Source organism: Lissotriton vulgaris, unplaced genomic scaffold (assembly GCF_964263255.1).
Source record: "Lissotriton vulgaris unplaced genomic scaffold, aLisVul1.2 SCAFFOLD_11814, whole genome shotgun sequence".
Classification (NCBI taxonomy): domain Eukaryota; kingdom Metazoa; phylum Chordata; class Amphibia; order Caudata; family Salamandridae; genus Lissotriton; species Lissotriton vulgaris.
In genome coordinates this window covers 1-23114 of record NW_028249750.1, presented here as the reverse complement: position 1 = coordinate 23114, position 23114 = coordinate 1, and the positions used below count along the sequence as shown (strand labels likewise).

Sequence of the window (23114 nt, the reverse complement as noted above, 5' to 3'; positions counted from 1 at the left end):
GTATTGACTACAAGCTGGTGTGATGGTTCATTAAAAAAAAAGTTTATTGCGTGCATAAGGCAAAAAATGAAAAGAAGAAACAAAGAAAGTATGCTCTGCCACCTATCATGGCAAACATATGCTTGAAATTAAAACATTTAAATTAGAAAAAATAACCCTAACATATAACTGTAATCGAAAAGTGCAGGTGCTTCTAAAGAGTCAGGTGTACTTGGGATATGTCTGTGTGGTAGCTGTTTACTGCAAAGAATAAGCGGACATGCTCACATCACCTGAGTTCGTTTTGGTAGTCAGCCTGCTTTTTCCACATTGGTCAGTGGATCAACAGTGTCTCTGTGAAGGCACTAAGTACACATGGCTCCAGCACTCATGGTGGGAAATCCTTTCCCTCTGGTCTGGGAAAAGGGGTGATGGTCTGGGGTACGGTGAATGCAGAGTCAGGACAGGTCCTCAATTTTCCTCTATGGTGGTTGCAGAAGTGGCCACTCTTGTGAATTGTCGCTGTTTACCTGCGAATGGAAGTTGTAAAACCCTCACGTTCATACAGGGTATCTCTGGATATACTCTCTTGGGGAACTGCTTCTTCTGAGCTGCTCTTCTCCCCGACTTAGTGACTGTGCTTCTCCTCCTTTAGTAGACAGGGCCGTACTGGCCCTAGCGGGCACCGGGCAATCCCCCGGTGCGCCGCACGGGTGGGGGGCTGGTTCGGGGCCCCTGGGGGACGTTTTTGTTACAGGGCCCTTTTTGCAGCATAGCTGCAAAAAAAGGCCCTGCAACAAAATTGGCTGAAAACCGGCCCCGGCAAAGAGCTCGGCGGGGGTGGGGGGTGAGCGGCCGAGGACTTTGCCAGGGCCGGTTTTGGTCCTCAATCCGGCCCTGTTAGTAGATAGCTCCTGTAGGACATCGTGCTCCCCTTCTACGAGCTGGCTGGTAGGCTCAGGGACATCCACATCTTTTCCAGCAAGAGTTGGAGGTTTCAGACGATGTCCCTTCATCTGTAGGAGACTGGCTACCAGCACTATCAGCCCTGGGTCACAGCAGCTGTTTTTGTGCTCTGCAGAGTACCTTCGTCTTTGGTCAGTGAAGCAGCATGGAACTGGATCAAAGTGTGAACAGTCAAATCTCACTTTTAAAGTAGTTTATAAGCAGATGATGTGGAAATTCAGTCTACAGTTCAGAAATTGGTTTTCACAAATTCATCTTCTTTCAACCGTCCAGAAAATTAAGTATGGTGTTAAAGTGAAGTCTCTCATAGAAGGTAGTGATGTTGCTGTCTCCAAACAGGAGTAGTCATTAAGCAAGGTTTTAATCTCTTTACCCAACTCACCAGTCTTCCTGGGTGGGCCACTGAATGGAAGATAAAAGGCCCAGGCGCTGGTCATAAACCTTTCTCTACCTAACAACTGAATCGGCTGGCTCACCCCACTCACCTACCATCACCCGATTGCCAGTAAACAAGAAAGATTAATATACAATCCAGTGCTAAATATGTCACATAAAATTTCTAAGGACCTCCCAGTCTCCATCCCACCACACTTCAGTGTTTAGAGCTATAACCTCCAGTCCAGGAATGCAGGCAATGCAATTCGACAGGGGGGACCGCATCAACAAATTCATCTTATGCCATGTTAACACTAGAGTTAATCCAAAATGGATGCTGCTGGATATAGCATACATATACTTGCAACCAATATGGACTCCTGCTAGCGGCAACTATACATGCAACACAGAGTCGACATCCAAATGGGAATGTAACTGCAGGTCTGAGCATGACAAACATGCTGAACCTTACATAAGGGGGTAGTAGGCACCCAGCTATGTTTTAGCACAGAGAAAAAGGGATATCTAAGTACTAAGGATTGAAACGAAATGCTGCCACCACCACTCACTGAACATTTCTCTGGGACAGAGACAGTAGTATCTTTTCGCTCAAAGGTCTGCTTTTAAAGCTCCCCACTTAGCATCAGAGCCAGGCTTTGGGCTCTTGCAGGGCTCGAGTCGGGGTACCACGCAGGTGGACGGCGTCCCCCCATTTATTTTACCGGGTGGATGCAGTCCTCCCTGCTAAACAGCTGGACTTCACTCTTTGGCCTCTCTGGGACGAGATCGGAGCGCACCTTTCGTGACGTCACTTCCTGTCGTGATGTCACTTCCGGTGAGAGCGTCCCTCCACTTCTCTTTTTAGGACTCGTGCCCTGGGCTCTTGGTTTATGTAGGGCTTACACCTTAGCCCGTTTCACAGGATTTTGTTGGTGCTGGGCTACAGGAAAGCATGACTACCAGGTGCACTTGCAGTTGGTTATCTCAGAGCAGAAGTGTGCGTCTATTTGCCTTGCAGTGGATAATCCCGTCCCAAACCTTCCATTATTCATGCACCAATGTTCACATTGGTCCATCCCCGTGCTCTGGATATGGCCTTACTCATACCCTTGACAGAAGTAAATCTTTGACTGCATCCAGTGTGTAAGTGTGTCTGTCCCATGTTTATGAAAACCTATAACAGAGTTCACTGACTTAGACAGAAGACATCCTTGCACTCAAATGCCTATAACCTGAACTTGAAATCAGATTTGCTCACACAAATAATTACAATACTCTGGTGTACTTCTATGTGTGAGTAAACAAACCCACCTAAAGTTTAAACCATATTTTGCGAGTAATACATTCTGAATATACCTTTAACTTAGGCATGCAAATACCTTTTTAAAATTGGTCAAAGATTGGTATGTATGCAAAGCTAATCACATAAATAAACCATACTTTTTTGTTTAATATTCTCTAATGCTGAAATATAAGGGCAATTGGCAAAAAAATAAATCTAAATACATAAAAGTACTCCTAAGAACAGGTGCAGATTTTCTACTTTTTAGAATTCACAAACTTGTCTGGTAGTATGCTTGGAAAGCTGCTCCAGGCGTAGGTTTTCAAATGTTCTATTGGGAACGTGACGTATAACATGTTTCCACTTACCCAAAGTGCAATTCACTAATGCACAGCTTTAAGCTCTGTGGAAATGGTGCATGCGTAAATTCACGTTTTTTTCTCCAATTTTTGTAATTACGTAATAAATATTTTCCTTGTGATTAATCCCCTTTACCAATATCTACAACAAGCTGTCAGGTGGCCCATTCCCCTTTCCATCCAAGCTGGAGTAAACCTCTGCGTTTTCCGTGATAGGAAAGGGCCAGATCTATATTTATGAATACCCAAAAACGTACAAGTTTGTGAGAGGTTGAAAACTTATGAAGCTTATGACACGTTCCGCCCACTTCCCAACCCCTGGCAGGGGAGTTACTACTGTGCATCTCTCCATAGACAAGGCTGAGAAATACACAGCAGTAAGTTCATTGAAGCTTGACAAAATTCTTCTTGTGTTCCTGGCAGGCGTAAATTAAGGCATTTTCAGCCACAAGCATAAGTTTTAATGCAGATATAGATATTGCCTTTGGGAATTTCCCTCATGATATTTTTACTTCTTTTTGAAGATTCGTAAATATATCTATAAATAAAATTTAGGAAATGAAAAGGATTGTTTTAAAAAAAGATGTGTAGCTCAAAGTTTAAAAGGCATTTTGAAAATAAATGCTAGTTACTTTCGGTCTGATTTAGAGATTGGCAGACGGATTACTCCCTCACAAACATCTCATATGCCGTACTACAAGTGCATTATATTCCAATGGAACTTGTAATATGGTGGATGGGCTATCCGTCATGTTTGAGATGGAGTAACTTACCTACCAAACTCCTAAAGCGTGCCCTTAGTCTTTCTATTAAACAAAAGCTATGGGCCAATACAACAATTAGAGAAAGGGCACTAGCAGACTTTTCTAACTCTTAATGACCAAAAACAAGAAAGCAATTTTTAATAGGTCTGCCTTTCCTGGTATTTTCGGGCTCATATGCCTCAACTTCATCTTTGCTGTTTTGCGTTCTCTTTTATTTTTACTGCATTTTGGGAAGTCGTTGTTTGATCTCTAGACACGTGTCCATCAATGCAACTGCATAGTGCATATTCAAATGCGAGTCACTGAGTAGACCTATAATGTTCTAATTATATATTTACACAATAAGAGCATTGCACTGTATATTGCAAGAGTTTCTCACAGTATATAAATTAGTAAGAGTATGAGAAGTGAATTCACGGATATATACCTTTATCTGCACAAATGTAAGCACTAGTGAAAAGGCAAATGCCAAAGAGTGCAGTGGTTGGCATTTGAATGGACAATGAACTTGCAAAGCTCTTGGAGTCAGGTTTCTGAGTTCTCGTTTCACCCCTGTGTGTCTTATATTGTCCAGCTCCCTGCAATAATAATATCTTGATGCATACATTTTAAAACTCCATTAAAAAAAAATATATTCATAAAGTTTTGTATAGAGCGAACATGACCCTAGAGGGTATCAGAGCGCTTTACAATATAAGGTAGGTAGGATACAGCTGTAAGAATAGACACTTGTTACATATGTGTGAATGATACATGATTCACAGCCTTTCCTTCCAGGCGTGGAGAAGGTGGAATGAATGCATGTCTGCAATATCGCTCCATATTGCTGAATGTGCCTCAGCTAGACAAAGCCAAGTTTGCTTTACATCCTGTGCCTTACATCTGCCCACCACTATAGTTCCATTTAAGGTGCACCACTTGTAACTGGATCAATGCCATTGTTTCATACATCACTAACTCTTTTTAATTTATGTAATGGACCTGCTCTTCATTCCACCATTTTATAGGACACCTCATCCAGAAAAAGGATGTGAAAATTCAGAAAAGTATTGCAGATGATGTTTGTGGTGCCCTGAGCACCAGCGATGAATGACATATGACTAATCATGTCAACATTAATGAATGAGAGTAAGAATTTCTTGGATGCCATAAGGGCTTAATTTGTTGAAGAATAAATGCTGATGTCGAAAATTTCTGCTTAGAAGTCCGCGGCTGGCACCGGCGCACAGAATACCAAGGCTACATAGGCTCGAATCAACCTCAGGCATCCTTAACCAACTTCCAGACACTCGCTGACCATTTATCTTACTCTTGCAGGCTCCTGCTTTCTCCCTTCTTGACTGGTTTTACCATCCTTCTTTTTCTCTGCTGTGTGTTTTCCCTCTTTTGCTGTCAGGAAATGTAGGATGAGTTAAAAAAAAGTGCAAGTCCCCAAGCATGAGAGCCGGTGGGCCCACCTGCCCCAAAAACTGAGTGCTGGTGGCCCCCATCGGCAACCACCAGCTTAACTTAAGGACTGATTGTCATCTGTCGGTAGTGGCAAGGTAGGCCAAAATGATAGACTGGAATGTGGCCTTGAATAATTATCGGTGGCTAAAGACAAGACCGGTCTGGCTGTACTAGGCATTGGGCATTTCTCTGGGAGGCAGGAAGGGGGGGTCAGTTTTGTTAGTTGGGGCAGGTTTTGTAGAAACAAAGTTCTTCATATGTCGAGCAGTTTTCAGGCAACAATAAAAGTGTCAAGATAACTCTGGTAATTAATTTGCCTGCTGGATAGAGAAGCGAATTTTGTCTAGTTGCAGTTTTGACTCATCCAAGGTAGCGCAGAGAGTTAATATGCCTTCTGCAAAGAACATGAACCATGCACGTCGAAGAACAGTATTTTATGTGCATAACTCAGTGCGTTACAGCTTTTGTCACGGAAATTCTTTTGTTATTGTGGAGTTCATAAGTTGCAACTGTAATCTAGCACAGTGAGCTATAAAGTGCCTTCAAAGAGCTGCATGCAAACTGCATGATGCAGGTTAGAAAGTTTTTTTTTCCCAGCCTTTCATTATCCTGATGTCGCTGAAAAAGGTTTATTTGGTTAGAAAAACAATCTTATTATTAAAGTCACCCCTAAACACTGTGCTATCTTCTGAATCCTGAGTCTGTGCTTCTTCAGACCAAGCACTCTTAGAAAATGCCTACTAGTATGAATGAATTGTGAATCCCACACTCTGTAGTCCCTATTGCCTAATGTAAAGTTTTCTATACATTGATTTACACATTTATGATCCATTGAATCAGTATGTGTGTGTGATGTAAAGTACTCCAACACCCTACACTGGTATGAGAGGTGCTATAAAACAAATGAAATACATGTGAGAGAGATGAGAAGCACAGTTGGAGGTTGATGGGAAGGGAATCATCGAAGAACTCCAACAACGATTGTCATATCCTAGTGCACAGTAAGGTCATCCTTTGCTATGCTTTACAGCTATTACCATTGAATATATGATGACAAATGTGTTGTAGAATGCACACTGTTTTACAAATTTTCTTGGGAGGAAACCAGCCCCAAACCCCTCTTGATAGTGGTCAGGCTCGCCCGCTATGCACCATGTGGGGTCTGGTCTGACAAAATTTACCAGGGCTGCCTTGTATTCCCAGTCCAGCTTTGGCTAAAAATAATTCCAAGAATTCCATCAATCACTTTTTGCTTTTCATATTTAAAAATCCTATTCACTAAGAAGTCTAGTAAATGTATGATAATATCAATGAGATTAATTGGGGCAAAATCTGCAATGGTTTCCTTGACTTTAATTCACAATTCATAATTTCCTAGACTTTAATTCATAACTTCAAATCCTATTTGCTACTAAGATCTATATGCATATTGACTGCCGTTTAGAATACACAATAAAAACTTCTAAGCAGAGATATTTCTCTTTCCGTTTCCATATATTGCTCCTCCTCAATCTCTCATACTTTATGATTGATTAATATTCCTGAGAACACAGGCAGATTTTCTTTAGCGGTGGACAAACTATCTCTAATCTGTATTTGACTTTACTAATTTTGTTATAATTTCAAAATGGATAAAAGGAAGCCTCACAACAATCTATGTTAAAAACGGTAGTAAATGTTTATATACATTTGTTTGGCTATTTAACATTGTGTTGCCTCAATGTCGTATCACTATGTTGTGCCATTGCCAAAGTATGCTAACCTGCAGAAATTGTTTAGCTTGATTTAAAATGAAAAAGTGGGACAATAGGTTAAGAAGAACACTATTTTGACCTGAAACTCATGTAAAAACAAAACTCCTGTAAATACGTAATAGGTAAGAATTGATTGCTAGTGATGTAGCTTCTCAACTACAGGATGAAGATGCAAAAGCTGAAATGTATACTCTGTGATGGTCACATATTTCTGCGTTCTCTGAAGTGGTGGGTAATTTGCAAAATGTCTGTGTGTGATTCTTTATCTTTTTTAGGTCTAGCCTAGGCAGCGAATGCGCTGTCTCTTCGAGACATGCTGTCTTCAGTCTATGGGCTCAGAACCCGTCTTCAACTTTTGGACCCCTCCTCCAACTTTGATTGCCTTTGTCAGTGTCCTTTAAAAAAGGAATGCTTCTAATTGGAAAATGGTTTCTGTTATCCCATATTTTGTCAATTGTTAACTCCAATGGAGTATTGCGAAGTACATGTCCACTTGATATGAGATATGAGATATGAGAGTGATTTTTTATAGGACACGGTCACTCCAGGGAGCATCATGGCTCTTTGACTCCATGCCTGGAGAGATGGTAAAGTTTACTGTTCCCACACATTAAAAGATAATTTAGACAAGTGTTTTACAGACTAAATCCGATAAACCGTAGGTCCAGGTTTTAAGGGATTTTCTAAAATTCTTTTCGGAGGTGATTGCTCGAAGTTGGTGAGGCAGTTTGTTCCATTCCTTGGCGCTGATGACTGCCAAGGTTTTTCCTCCTTTTGTTGCCAGTCTAAATTTAGGGACCGTTATCAGATTTGCAGTTGTTGACCTAAATTCTCGTGAAGGGTGATATCTGTTGAATTTATTATACAGATCTTGTGTTTCCCGCTTGTGAAAGGCCCTGAAAGTAATCATAAGGACCTTAAGCAGGATGCGCTTCTGGATAGGGAGCCAGTGAAGCGCATCTAGCGCGGCCGAGGCGAGGATCTTCTTGGCCATCTAAGGACCAGCCTCGCTGCCGAATTTTGGACCATCTGTAGTTTATGCAGGGCAGATTTAGCCGCCCTGCAAATAAGCTGTTACAATAATCTATTCTAGATGTAACCGGCGCAACCACAACAGTGCGACGGGCTGATATGGGCAGTAGATCAAAAAATGTCCTGAGGCCCTTTATGATGTTAAAGCACAGGCCAGCAACTTCTCTAGCCTGTTGTTTAAATGAGAGAGTCTCTTCAAATTTGATTCCTAAATTACGGGCTACCTTGATGGTGTTTGGCGGGGCTTCTGCTTCTTTAGGCCAACAGGTAAGAGGGGAAAAAAGGTTGTTTTTACCAAGCGGAAGGATTTCTGTCTTGGCAAAATTACATTTGAGGTGGTTATTGTTCATCCAAGCAAAGGTTGCTGTCAGACACTCTTTCAGATCCAGTTGAGCTTCTTCTGAGTCTTTGTCAAGAACTAGAACTAATTGAGTGTCGTCTGCATACCCAATGGTGCTTATGTCAAAGGAGGAGATAAGATTAATCAAGGGGGCCATGTCCAGTTTTGTCATTCAAATTTGTGTCTGTGGCAGTTTTTTTCTATTTGCAATGATCACTTCTGTATCCAGGCATTGGAAGTTGAGCGTGCCTTCTACTCAGCAGCAGCCGCGCGCCAGCACCAGTCATCCGATCACAGTGCGATGTGTAATCACTATGCCGCCCCCCCCTTTGGCAGGAGGGGGGGCAGCGCTCCAACCCAAGCCGTCCTGGTCTCCAGCTGACTGCTGTGAACTTCCCAGCATGTTTCCCGGGCACTGCTGCCACCGTCAGGAATTGTAACGTATAGGCGCCTTCTAGGATCCAAAAGCGGTATACATTAAGACCCATTCTGAACAATCTGTGGGGAGGGGTGTCTTGTTTCCAGTTTATGTATTTCTCACTACCATTAACCCTTTTTTGTTTTGTATATATTGATTAGAAGGTATATGGAACTCCATATCCCAAGGTTCCAAGCATGGTAATAGGAAGCAGCTGGACTATAACAGCATGAGTATATTATACATGCTCGCACATTAGCCAGCTTGCGTAGTTTCCAAATCTTTGAATGTTTTATATCGTGCAACAATATGCATTTGAAGGGGTGCCGTGTTTGCCCGAAGGTTTCTGGCATAACTGGCCGATGCTTCATGTGCTGCTATGGAGTTAAAGCTACTTTCTTGAACAGCGGTAAGTGCTGTGGTGTTTCTCCTGATGGGGAACCTTTGGCTGCCATTTCTAATGAACGATGCACTGTGTGTTCAAGGTGAACCAGATTCAGAGTGACAAGACTCAGCTGTTGTAGTCAAGTTTTCTATTTCATCGGACTAAAGACTTTCACAGACAATAGAGTTTTCTGTACTTTTTCTGAAGTGGGTGTGTTTTCAAAGACTGAACCGAGAGATACTCAGCTTTGGTAACTTTTTTTGCCTTTTCACAGCACTAAAAATTCTGATAACAAAGATGCTTATGCTCTCTGGGCACTGCTCAGAGAACAGGTGAGGAACTGCCATGTATGACAGTGTTAAAACATAGGTAAAAGACATTGTCATTTACAACTCCAATAGCTCTAACTCAAACAAATGGGACATTGAACGCATTTCAATGCTTGTTTACATTATTTATAACTTTTCTGTTGCCCTTGATGTGAGCTTAACATGAGTAAAATAATCACAGCAAATTCAAAAAAGGCTTCATACAAGAAGGCTTTAAACTTACAGTTGGTCCGAAAGGTCCAAGTGGACCGACTTCTCCCTGTGGTCCCCGCTCTCCCTGTGAATATTATGAACACACAAAAAGTGTTACTCAGTGTAAGACAATGGTTTATTAACACATGAGACAATTATTAGGAGATGAAACAAGAAATGTATCTTACAGGTTTACCAGAATTTCCCATCAAGCCGGCTACACCTGGAGCACCTGAATTACCCTATGAGATGACACAAGAATGGAAAAGTAAGTACAATGTTCACAGGGATGTCTTCACACATACAGGGCACAGCATGTTCTTTGACATAATTTAGACCAACAGCATTGTACACTATTCAAGTGTGGATTTCTCGCGTGCTTACATGTTTTTGCTCTTTCATACGAAAATGGCATTCAATGAGCAGGTTTAAGTATTTCTATGTGAACTATACATTACACCAAAAATCTACCTGGGACATCTGAAGGAGATGCAAACCTTTAATGCAAAAATCTCTGAAACATCAAAATCAACAAAGCAAATCTTGATGCAAAAAGTGTATTGAACATGATGTATGTGATTGTAGCTCTATGGCTCCTGGAGCTCTAGTGACAAAACGCTTGAATGGAATTAGATTCGTATTTTCAGACTGCAATTAATTCTGTCTTTCTAAAATTATAAACCTGGTTCACTCCGTCACACTATAGGCACTAAGGGCCAAATTTATCATTGTATTAAGCAGTCCTTGTGTCATGCATGGTGCCACAAGGGCAATGCAATGCTTAATTCAGATTTATCAAGCAACGCAAGGCCAACTGAGCTGTTTGGTAAATCTGGAGTAACGCCATGTAGCACAAGTCATTGCCTTGAGTTACTCTGCCCGGGTAAAGCGTTCAATAGATGGCATGTGGATGTTCTGACACATCCACCCATGGATTTTGGCGCATGCCCAGATTTGCCAAGACTGGTTTTCTGGACTTCCCAGTGGACGAACAATGAGGAAAAATATCTTCCCTGAGAGAGCGCAAAGAGGAAAAATATATTTATATTCCTTGTATTTATCTTTACTTACCCCTGTTGTTTCCTCTTTCTAAGGACTGTTTTTTTGTATGAAGGTGTACCTTAATGCACAAAAACAATCCTGCCTGCACAGCAGGCACCCTTGAACTGGTGTACGTAAGACAAGGCTAGCAATTAGGTCAGAAATGTTCAAATATTTCGTTTCTTGACCTGATAATTAGGAACATATTAATTCTCACCTTTGCTCCTTTGGATACTAATATGATGAGGTACATTATAGTGTGGTGATAGCCCTAGATTCTGTGTGGCTTGGTTTAGAGGAAAATATAATGCCAAAACAAGTGTATTGTTCACAAATAACAGTTTCAGTTTAGATAAAGCAACAGCATCGAACAAGTTGGTGCACTGAAACAGTATCCATCACTGGCAATTACTTTAATGTGATCTTATAAAGGATATATTTATTTAAACTATGATAGCCCTAGATTCTGTGTGGCTTGGTTTAGAGGAAAATATAATGCCAAAACAAGTGTATTGTTCACAAATAACAGTTTCAGTTTAGATAAAGCAACAGCATTGAAAAAGTTGGTGCACTGAAACAGTATCCATCACTGGCAATTACTTTAATGTGATCTTATAAAGGATATATTTATTTAAACTATGATGTATTTAATTCATGCTGCTTCATCAGGACAGATACTTTATTTTAATTTCATGGAAGAAATTACGTAGGACCTGCAAAGTCACTTTGCAATACGCAACTTCGTACAAAATATACAGTAAGACCAAAAATCATAAGTGAAAACCCTTAAGCTACAACATTAAATGAAGCACGGTGTCCGCAAATGCCCATTCTCGGTTGCATAGGCACATGAATGACCTAACAAGCATACTACAAGAACCACAATGAGAAGGTACACATGTAAACTGGCTGCTTCATGCAGACAATGTGGTACTCATATCTCCAACAGAAAGAAGCCCTAACACACTGCAAAATTCTTGCAACTGATATAATGTGAAAATAATTCAACTGAAAACTAAGATCTTGATTTTCCAGAAAAACACACAAAATATAAATCAACTAATACAAATAACCAAGCAACGTATCAATCAAAAACATGAAACCAGTAATAACATTAATCTCTTATGTTTAATACATATAAGCCAAGAAAGGACACGAAGAAAAGTCCTGTATGCCCATTACAAAACTGCAATATTTGAGACTCCCCTCCTCACGAGCTCACTCTGCAGGTTATATCGATCAAGCCTTTCCGCCAGTGCATCATCACCAAACGTTACGCAAACTGGCACATAGTTTTGAATTAGAATTCACTTTTCCAACACAAAAGTTAATAACGTGAAATTGGCCCAATATAATGCACAGTAGCGCTTTGAGCTTCTTTGTACTACTTTGAATCAAGAGTGCTTTTGATGGGTGGTACATGGATGTTCCCATGCAGCCACCCAGGGATTTTGACACAAAACTCTATCTAAGGTAAAAAGGTAGACAGGGCTTCATGACAACAATGTATACCCCCTTGAAGCAAGTGTAATGGAGAAATGCTTTTTCGTCTCCAAACTTTTCCGACTTTGTACTGTATTTTGCAACACAATTAACACACTTAAAAACGTCTTTTATTATATGTAAGCATAGAATTTTGTACTAGGTTAACTTCATTGTACAAAATAGTACAAAACCTGCGTTAGACATGATGTGCACACCCTTGCACTATGGGGCAAGCCATGTACTTGGTGATAGGCTGCTTAAGTGTGCTAGGGCAGGGGGGGATGAGCAACAGTGTCATATGGTAGTAGATAGGTCACTGTCCTGCTCGATTCTGTTGATGCAACACAGAGCAGCAGCTTGTAAATGTGACCTGACATATATATATATTTGTTTGTTGTCTCTGATAGGGATGTCTAGGGCCTTACCCACACTCCTGATTGAGCAAGGTGGAATTCAAAAACAATATATGCATGTAATTCTGTTAACAACTGCTGAAAGTTCAATGCCGATTGACTTCTACTATTTAACTTAGAAAAACAGCCCATAAAATGTGTCATGAAAACCAACAGCAAGGCTTTTTAATTCGACACCCTAAAACCTCAGTGGAATGACACAATAAATACGATGTTATCTGGAGAAGATTTCTATTCACTAGTCCCCAAGACACAGGTTCACAATATTTGTACCTGCTACCAAATGATTCTAAAAAGATATACAGTCAAATGAAAAAAGTTACAGATACTTGTCAGTTCGTGGCACTATCAGAGCTACCACCCTTGTTTAACCCTGGAGCAACATATGATCCTGTAGAACGTTGGCTACATTTGTAAACCCTTATATATTTATAGGGCGGCATGCCAGTTTAGCATTGTTTTATTGTACTACATATTATTGAAAATTCAAAAGGGATATTTGAAGGAGCTCAGGAACAACTGAGGCAATCCTGAAAGTTGTGCTGACTAGCTAACAGTGAGAAGGAACAAGTTCTGCGTTGCTCAAGGTCTACGGGTTTTGTAGCAAGCATATAATACAGTGCATTCTTCTATGCATTGGATCTGTGCAGGTAGTCAATCCATTCTGCTGTTTCAATGCATCTAATATGACGCTTAGCAATACGTGACAATATTTACCTTCTCTCCACCGGCGCCCTTTGCTCCTGGACTTCCAGGAATTCCCTAAAAAGAGAAACAGAAAAGGCATCAGATGTGGAGTTTAAATTAAATTAAAGTAACTGATTGATGACACCCATATTTTAAATACTAATTCTGCCAAACGAGATTGAAGTATCAGTAACTCTAGAATTGCCAAGCCTGCTGTCTATATTCATTAGGGATGAAAATAAATGTATTTAAGAGTAAAGACTAATGTAATAGAATAACATAGCAGTAGTTGAAATAGTAGCGCATAGGTGAGATATTTAGAGGATTAAAGATAAGAGTATGAATACCATTTATTAAAATATAGCGGCCATAAAAGTGAATGCTGCTGTCGGAGTAAAGTTAAAATGAGGGCCAGGACAGAGTGAATATTGAAATCAGAGTAAACAGTATCATAAGTGTGAATGCAGCAGTAATAAAAAAAAGTTGGACTAGGAGTAAGCACTAGAGGACATCTATGTGGTACATCTCTGTGCCGTGAGTGACTTTTCTGATAGCATGCACTATTTGGAAAGGGCCAACTCATGTATGCAAAGAAGTAAAATATATTATCAGTCATACAGTTGACTGCCTAAGTGTCAAACTTCTTTAATAAAAGCTAAATAGGTAGACTGTAAGTTAGTGCTAGATTCTTTGAGTATAAAGAAGTAATACATTGAAGAAAGTAATGTAAAAACAGTGTTTAAATGCTGAATGGCAAAAGTCAGCCAAGGTTTTCATTCATAGTGAAAAGCTTATTTCTTTTGATCAATACCGGCTTAATCTTTGAGGCTGAGATGCATATTTTGTCTAACCTAGACATCTCCCACCTCTACACCCTATACCTCACCCATTTCTGTCTTCCATTCCTCACAAGATCACAGTCCTGCAATAACATTGAAATTCTGCAGCTATAGCTGTATGCAAGTAAGCACTACACAGCCTTTCAAAGATGAACACGTCCAGGTCAAAATAATCTTTTATGTACAAAAAATTATACAGGTATGGTCCCATGTTTCCTGCATGCAAAATCATTAGGTAGCAACTAACTTGTGCACTTCATTCCAAAGATGACCACAGGCCATTTCTGTCTAAACTGAAGCTGACCCACATGGGTGGCTAAGCTTTTGGAGTTCAGGTCATCTTTCTCTGGAACTCTCTTTCACAAACAGTGAAACTTGTGTAAGCCATTAAATCTTAGCTATTATCAAGCTACACGATTTCCGGTGTTATAGTCAAAAGAACGTCTTTGCCTGTTTCTCCCCCGACAAAAATATTGTGGCATAAATATAATCTAAAAACATATATTAGTTGTTCCGATGGGGAGATATGTTTGTATACAAAATTCATCACACAACCTTTTTGCCAGATTATATTTAGGCAACAATGTTGTGGTACCACACCTATATAAACTTTCAGAATCTTGTTCTTTCTTTTTAGCACCAAGAAATGTTTACTTGTTAGCACATGCTTTATAAATATGTATAAAGCTAAATCTACAGTGTAATTAGCCCAGTACTACTGGTTTAAGTTTTGAGACTAAAGGTTTAAGATGTGATTTTTCCTAATAAACACCTCAAAATATTTCAGTACAGGGACAGTATACGTAAATCACATGTGGCACGAACCAACTTACTGCAGTAAGTACATCGAGAAGTAGCATTTGTGAACAGATGTGGTGCGCATTTCCAAGACTGCCAATGTTTACTGTATACAATAATAAAAGAATTATAGTGGTAGTATAGATAAAGGTGAGTGATACATACTGGCAATCCCTGAAGTCCGGATTCACCAGGAGCACCGACTTTTCCTGCCTCCCCCTAAACAACATAGAATGCATATGATATAATCACACAGTGATACAAACACATAATACATACAAAATACACAATCAATTATAAACATATAGGAAAGTTTATGTGATCCAGGACACTACAAATGTTAATGGTGTGAGCTGAGCAGATTAAAAAGTAGCACACGTTTGATTTTACATAATAGTTTTTTTGTGTATTCTGATTTGATTTGACCAACATTTAAGGAAGCGCAGCAAATGCCCGAAGGCACCAAGCACTGTAGTCACTGCAGTTCGATTCAGGCCAGAAGTAGCTTGCCAAAGTTTCCAAAGATTGCTACAAAGCATACCTGTAAGGAGAACATCCACGTTTTTAGGGCTTTCATAAAGGGCGAATGCACTTCAATCGAAGTCAGAAAATGAGGAAGTTATGTCCACAGTCTGGCTGCTGAGACTGATAAAGCTCTGACTCCCCATTTCTTCTTCCAGACTCTGGGCATAGTGACCAGATTAAGATGAGCTGAGCGAAGATTTATCCCCAGGATATACCAATGGAACAAATTCCATCTGGACTGGCCTGATGAAGGGCTTTGTCTACTATACTGAGGGCCTTGAACATGAAGCGCTTTTTTGTAGGAAGCCAATAAAGATTGTGTAGTCCGATTGAGATTGACAGATTTATGGGAAAGTCCAGGGTGACCCTAGTCAACGCATTCTGCTCTACCTGCAATTTGGGTTGGGTACCGTTCTTTGTGCCCAGATGGAGCACATTACAATAATCTATTCTGGACATAGCCAGAACCAGGGCCACCTGTTTCCATGCCGAAAAGGGAATAAAAGGGAAGATCTTCTTCAACCTTCTTATAAGCCAGAAATATTAGAGCGGTACAGTTAACTTGTCTGTCCAGTGACAGCTCGCTGTCCAGGATCACCTCTAGATTCTTGGCCCTCTCTGTTTGAACAGGCAAGGTGTCTAGTGTATCTAGCCACCAATTGTTCCGGATGGAGACTTGCGTTCTGGATAACAGCACCTCAGTCTTTTTCCCATTGAACTTCAGGAGGTTCTCTCCATTCATCCTACTGCAGCTGTAATATAGTGGGAGAAATTAGCTACAGTTCCTGCCGTGTTCCTGGAAATCAACACAATGATCTTTGTGTTGTTGGTGTACAAATGGCTTGTAGCCCATGAGAATGGATGATCCTGGCAAGTGGAAAAACAGAAAGGTTAAAGAGTGTGGGGCTCAAGGATGAACCCTGTTTTACCCCACATGGCAAGGAGAACAATTCCAGCTGGAATTGGTTCAGCATCATACTTTGGGATCTATCCTCAAGGAAGGAAGACAGTAGTTTCAAGGCCCCAGCTTAGATACCCATATCCCGTAGGCATTCAGTCAGCAGGGATAGAGAGATGGTTTCTAAAGCCGCAAACAGATCCAACAGGATTTATTTATTTATTTATTTATTTATTCAAGAGTTTTATATAGCGCTGGCTAGACCCGGAGGTATCAGAGCGCTTTACATGAGGTTCCACAAAAATTACAATTACAAGATTACATCAGTTCCAAATTACATCAGTTGCTAGACAAACAATTGCAAGAGCGTAGAAGACGAGATAATTGAAGTGCAGGAGGAAGTAGTGGGGGGTAAGGGAGGTGAGAAAGTGAAGATAGGGGAAGAGACAAACAGTAGAGACGAAAGGAAGTCTGTCTAAAGACCAACTGGGTAGGTGACGACCAAAGGAGGTTATCCATGGCCCATCTCCCCTATAGCTAAACCAGGAAGCTCCATTGGGCATCAGACATAGTAGGTCAGTCTCACTACATTGAGAGAGTTCAGTGCAGTTTCAGTTCCATGATGTTTTCCGGAATGCGAACTTCGACATGTCCAACCATCCCTGTTCTTCCACAAACTCCATTCAATGGCAATTAAGATTTCAAAATGATTGAACAATAATGATTATTGACTGATTGCCTTCCTTCTATTGTGTACCTCTATTGTATATGAAGGACTGAGATTCCAGTTTCTACCTGGGATCCAGATTATGGACAGTATGAAACTGGAGCCTTGCATAAGTGTTCAGATCTTCTGTTGAAGAATTTCAATGCCCACTTTCCGCAGCTGCTAGGTGATGGGATAGGCAGGGGTTAGAGCAAGGCAAGGAACTATAAGTTTAGTGAAATCTGTTCTTAGCAATTGATAAAAGACTGCCATTGTGGATTATTACAAAGCTAATTAACGGAGAGGAGGGGTCAAATCAGTCTCCCCCAGGGATCCTTTTGTGCCCAATTTTGCCCAAAATGTTATAGAGGCTGTGGTTCAATTTAATCACATTTGTAGTTATCCTTAACGGAAATATACCAACTACAACTAGCGTTATTTGTATGTAACACTGGCAAAACATTATACACAAAACTATCATGTTTTTTGAGAGCACAATAGTATGGGGAGTGGAATTTGCTTTTTTCTTACCATATCAAATACAAAAATGCACAATTTACAATAGGCTCATCATAAGAGAGGGACATTGGGTGGGTTGGTATAGGACAACAGAAGGCAAAGGAAAGCAATAGCTAGTATTGCATTAATCAGAATTTGTTCAACTCCTATCATCCCACATGTAAGGATGGACATGAATTTGCGAGATGTCAAGTGGGTTGCTTCACACAACCAAAGACCCAAGTGAATCCTTCTGATTAAAGCAATGATTTACTCCAATTTCTTCATCAACATGTTTAGGATTCTAACTAGATCATTAGCTAAAAAAGTGTAGGAAAGTAGGATCTACTTCTATGGTTACCCCTACTTTTTGACTGGTGCTAAGCTGTATTTTGACTAGTCTGACTGGGATCCTGCCAATCAGGACCCCAGTCTATCTGCTTTCTCCCTAAATGTTTGTGTTAATTACTTAGTTACACTCCAGATTGAATACTGGAGTACTCTTATCAGTCCCTAGTATATGGTACTAAGGTACCCAGGGCATAGGTACCCCAGAGGTCTCTTATGGGCTGAAGCATGCATTATGCCACCCATAGGAGACCATTCAAAATGGATCTATAAGCCTGCCATTGCAGCCTGTGTACCTTGGTGCTTGCAACACTTACTTAAGATATAGGTTTACTATATCTAAGGGTGACTCCACTTAACACCTATAAGTCACCCTCATAGTAGGTCTTTGCAATCCTTAAGGCCGGGTGCTTGGTTCTAAGTGAGAGGGTGCCCCTGCATGAGCAGGACACCCCTGCAGCCTACGGAGTCCATTATACTGTGTTGTCAGTGAAGCAGCCACATAATATCTATAGGAGCACCACGTACTTATGTGATGACCATCTCGTAAACGACAGCAACAAATCCTATCATGTTTGGTATCAAATATGTTGGAATCATACCCCCACACTGTAAGCGATGTGAGAGGTATGATTCCAAGCACCGGAAGAGCCCTTCCTTAGGCTCTCAGTATTCCCGGTACCAGTCTTCTTGACCCAGACAGCACAAAATGGTTGCTGCCAACCAAAGACACGATTCTGCCCTCCTGCTGTTGCGCCAAGCTCAAGCAGGTGAAGGCAGAACAATAGACATCCTGTCACAGGGAGGTGTGACCACCTTCTAGACAGGGTTAAATATATTGGGGCAGGGTGGGTGCGCTTGCCAGCGCCACTCAGTCTGCATGAGGGGCACATTTAGTGTCCCCATGCACAGTCCAGTTCAAACCAGTCATGGGAGCCATTGGCTGCCACTATGGTGCGAAACTGGACAAAGGACATGGGAGTAACCTCCCCCGTGTCCAGACCTTTCCCTGGGAGGGCCCCCTGAATCTTCCCAACCCTTTCCCTAGGGTACTTAAGGGCTTACCTGGGTGTAGGTCCCTAGATTCATCGTGGGATAAGATTCAGATCAGACACCACTGCACTTCTACTGTTAGGGCACTCTGGACTTTGCTGGACTTTGTTTGGTACTCTCTTACAGTCTGCTGCATTGTCTGTCCCTGTGCATCATACAGGAGCCTTCCAAGGCCTGTGAAGCATCAAAGACACCCGAAGCAATCTCCCTTGGAGTGAAGGAGTCATTCCCCTGCATTTGCAGGCACCGCAACTAAGTCCATTGGTCTGCAGATCCTGAGCTCCTCCGGACTCCTTGGGCTCTACAACACAGGTGGTGGTTTTCCATGACTCCTGAGGCCTGCCCAGCCCTTTCACTAAGTTTGAGGCCAGTATCCCTTGTGGAGGTTGCAGTAACCAAACTCCTGTGCATCGCATCCAACTTGCAGTTGCAAAGGCTTGTTCGCTTCTTTGCAAGAAGATCTTTGGGCTCCAAGTAGCCCCAACGTAAAGTGCCTCCAGTGACCAGAATCTTCAGCCCCACCACATTGTGTGCATTGTGGCCTTCATCTTTTGGTGAGCTGCTTGAGGTCCTCCCGCGACTCTAATGCCTCCGGCCTGTGGATTCACTTGATGGTCACACTTGTTACATTTGGGTTCCCCTGATTGCTCGGTTTAGAGAAAGAGCAACGGTGGAGGATTCCCAACAGGACAGCACCTGGTCAAGTATTCTCCCAAAATTATTTTAGACCCACACTACAGTACATGGGACAATGTGTGTGCACACTTCAAAAACACCCACCGTAACAGTGTTGGTTCAAAACATGAACTATGAAATATTTTAAACAAGGTCAAGGTGCACCACTTCAATGTTTGCAGAGAATGTTAACTTTGATAAAGTTAACAGAAATAATCACATCAGCTATTACTTGTGTTCTTTAGGAGTTCTTTTATTCCATTCAGTTGAAAGTGAAAAGTATATACAGGAGCTACAGCCGACGCGTTTCGTCCTCTTGGGACTTCTTCAGGGCAAAATTAATCATAAGGTAATATTCTTAGGTCTTCTCCCGTGGTTATTGGGTATGTGGGTATATCCGTGACGTTCTATTATAATGAAAGGGGCATCCTGTTTAACAAACAATTCTCAATGGAGGAATCTGTTCTGGCAGAGCCGTTCTTGTTAATAGGCGGTGTGTATCTATTTATGGTCACGTTCAGCCAACACACTCATGAATTGAGAGGTATTTCAAAATTGTGCATACAAGTCTCATCAAAGTATGGATGATAGTCCAAATAGTGCTGGAACCAGGGTAGTAAGCATGGAATGACGGTTCTGTCTGTCTATTATAATTTGCTTGTTGTAGGGGAAATATATATTGATCCTCCTACTTGGGCACTCTTAATAAAGTGAGCTAAAGCATCCTCTGGTTCCTAGATCAGCATGCAATACGACGTCCTCCTCCGTCAGGTACCGGCAGCTCTTGTGGAGGTTGCAGTAACCAAACTCCTGTGCATCGCATCCAACTTGCAGTTGCAAAGGCTTGTTCGCTTCTTTGCAAGAAGATCTTTGGGCTCCAAGTAGCCCCAACGTAAAGTGCCTCCAGTGACCAGAATCTTCAGCCCCACCACATTGTGTACATTGTGGCCTTCATCTTTTGGTGAGCTGCTTGATGTCCTCCCGCGACTCTAATGCCTCCGGCCTGTGGATTCACTTGATGGTCACACTTGTTACATTTGGGTTCCCCTGATTGCTCGGGCCTGCCCTAACTCCCCAGCCTTTGGTGAGTCCCCTGGACCTTACTGGTCCCGACGTTGCTCCTTCTTTATTCCTGCGTGGCTTGCCTTTGCCAAGGTTTATTGGTGATCCTGTCGGACACCTACCTTCAGCACTCAACATCCTTTGTGGAACAGGTCATACCCAGGTCCTGGTGTTCCTCAGAATTGCCTGGTCCTCACAGCTGCAGAGTCAAAGTTATCGTCATCTTCCCTGAAGCGCCTGACATTGGATGGCATTCGTCTTCCAAGTCTCCTGGTCACTCCTGAGTGGCATAGACTCTGTCCCCTCTGCTTTCAAGTACTCCTCTACAAGAATCCATGTTTGGATTCCCACGGACACTTTCTCCTCTTCCAGTAGAGGCACTTTCCTGAAGTCCTCCATTGGTTTCGACGGCGGTTTCCGACACCACTTCTCACGTATGCACCCGGCTACCTTGGTGTAGGTAACGTGAGTATAAGGGTATCCATGGGTGGGTTGGCTCTCCAACCTTCTGTCTTCCAAGGGGTTTCATCAGGGTCCACTGGGAAGGGTCCTGAATCTTTAAAAGCCCAACCGCGATGTGCACATAGAGTTGTACGGAGCATGCAGTCATGTTTCCACACTGCAAACGCTCTCCATGGGGTCCCTATCTATTCTCCTTGGGTGGTTTCTTGGTGTCCTACACTTGTACGTCCTCTCGACACTGTCTTGACTTGAGTCATGGTTCTAATACCACTGTCTTAGTATATGGTTTGGTCCCCCCAGGGGTCACTGTGTATTTCGTGCAATTTACTGTGTTTCTTTGTTTAAGTATTGTGTGCATTGTGTTTATCTCCATGTTGGAGACATTGGAACATAGTAGCGAGTATTATATGATAAATACATATTTTTATAAATACATGGTGTGGTTATTTTGCACTTAATCTATACTATAAGATTGCATTCTGGTAAAACAAGCTACTTTACACTCCTTCTGGACTAAACCTGAAGGCTTCTCTCCACAGCCACTATTTAGAGAGCTTTTTAGGTTTTCTAACACCTCTTACATCACCATAAGGGTTGTCAGGACTGGTACAAGGTGCCAACTTACATTAGTGGACATCATATACCAGGCCTGCTTCTCACAATGAGTAACTGTTAAAATGGTGAAATTAGGATTTGCAACTGTTATAGATATCACTTGTTCGAGTTAAAGGTTGAATAGAAATGGTAGTTTGTGGTTGCTTGTAACTTCAAGTGCAAAACAGTGTGCAAGGTTTAACACTAACAAGACAAGGGCACCAATGTGTCGCTCACATTATTGTTAACTATGCATATCCACAGTCATATTAATTTGCAAAAGTACTTATAAATCTGCGGCATATATAATTTAAAACAAGGTCGTTTTGCAGATATTAATAACTCCTGGGTCTAAATAGCTCAGTAAGACACTTCGGAAAACTTAATGTAAAAAAAATCCATTTGTAACACTCATTGCAACCTCTGGTTTAATCTACTCACATATTTGCAATCTCCCACCTTAGCAAGTCCTACTACAGGCACCCCCATAGTTTAAGAGCACTCTTGAAAGAGGACACTAGGGTTTCCTCTTTAATTAACAAAAGAAAGACAATGTGGCGGTGTGGTAAGAAGACCTTGAATGGTAGGGTAGAATGCTGCAGCAGAAAAAAAATGTGGACAAAGATTCAACGCAAAAAATGTCTAAATTAGGTAACTATATACATAGTTTAAGGGGGGGGCATGATGTTTCTGTTCAGGAGCCATTACAGAGCATCCTGGAATAGAAAGATTTTTGACTCAACTAGCCCATACATTTGGTGGCCATAGTCATTTACTCAGAAAATATCCTACCTTGGAGCCTGGTAGTCCAGGGATCCCATCACGACCATCAACACCTGGCAAACCCTGAGAAGAGAAATTATCACTAGTTAATTGAAGCGTGCGACTTCTTCATTGTGTTTGTAAAGAAAAAAAAACATCAGAGGAAAGTAATATAAAATCGTCTCAACTTACACCTTCTCCTTTAGAACCTGGCATCCCTGTTATTCCTCTTGGACCTTGAGCACCCTATTAAGGATAGACAAGTCAAAGATAAGATTTGGTTCAAGGACGGGATAAATACATGTACATTTATAAAGAAGTGCCCTTGTTATTATAGTGGTATCACAACCGGAGCCTATACTTTCGGGAATCATTTAGCACTTTTTTCCAATAAAAACTGTTCTGAAGAACAACATACTACACGATGAAGTATTTTAGTATCCAAGGCATGGGCCGTGAAAAAAGAAATATGCAACATTTTTGCAATTATTCTGTAGGCTGAGAACCCTATTGACATAACTGCAACTATGAGAACAGTGTCTAAAATGTGTAGCTGAAGTTGTATTAATAGTGGAATAAAGACATTCCTGCTAAAGAAGAAATAATTCTGTCCACCCTGTTTTAATTACATTTAAGTAGTTATG

General features: G+C 41.4%; 1 protein-coding gene across 1 annotated transcript in view; it reads right to left on the bottom strand.

Moving 5' to 3' along the window:
- Positions 1-22716, bottom strand: part of LOC147663492 (uncharacterized) — a gene marked incomplete at both ends in the record, with an annotated part of 34840 nt that extends 12124 nt beyond the window's left edge. Inside the window, 6 exons of the mRNA XM_086950410.1 lie at positions 9656-9709; positions 9813-9866; positions 13281-13325; positions 15053-15106; positions 22501-22554; positions 22663-22716. Of these exons, the coding sequence (XP_086806536.1) occupies positions 9656-9709; positions 9813-9866; positions 13281-13325; positions 15053-15106; positions 22501-22554; positions 22663-22716 (315 nt within the window). The remainder of the gene's footprint in view (positions 1-9655; positions 9710-9812; positions 9867-13280; positions 13326-15052; positions 15107-22500; positions 22555-22662) is intronic.
- Positions 22717-23114: the final 398 nt, after the last annotated feature.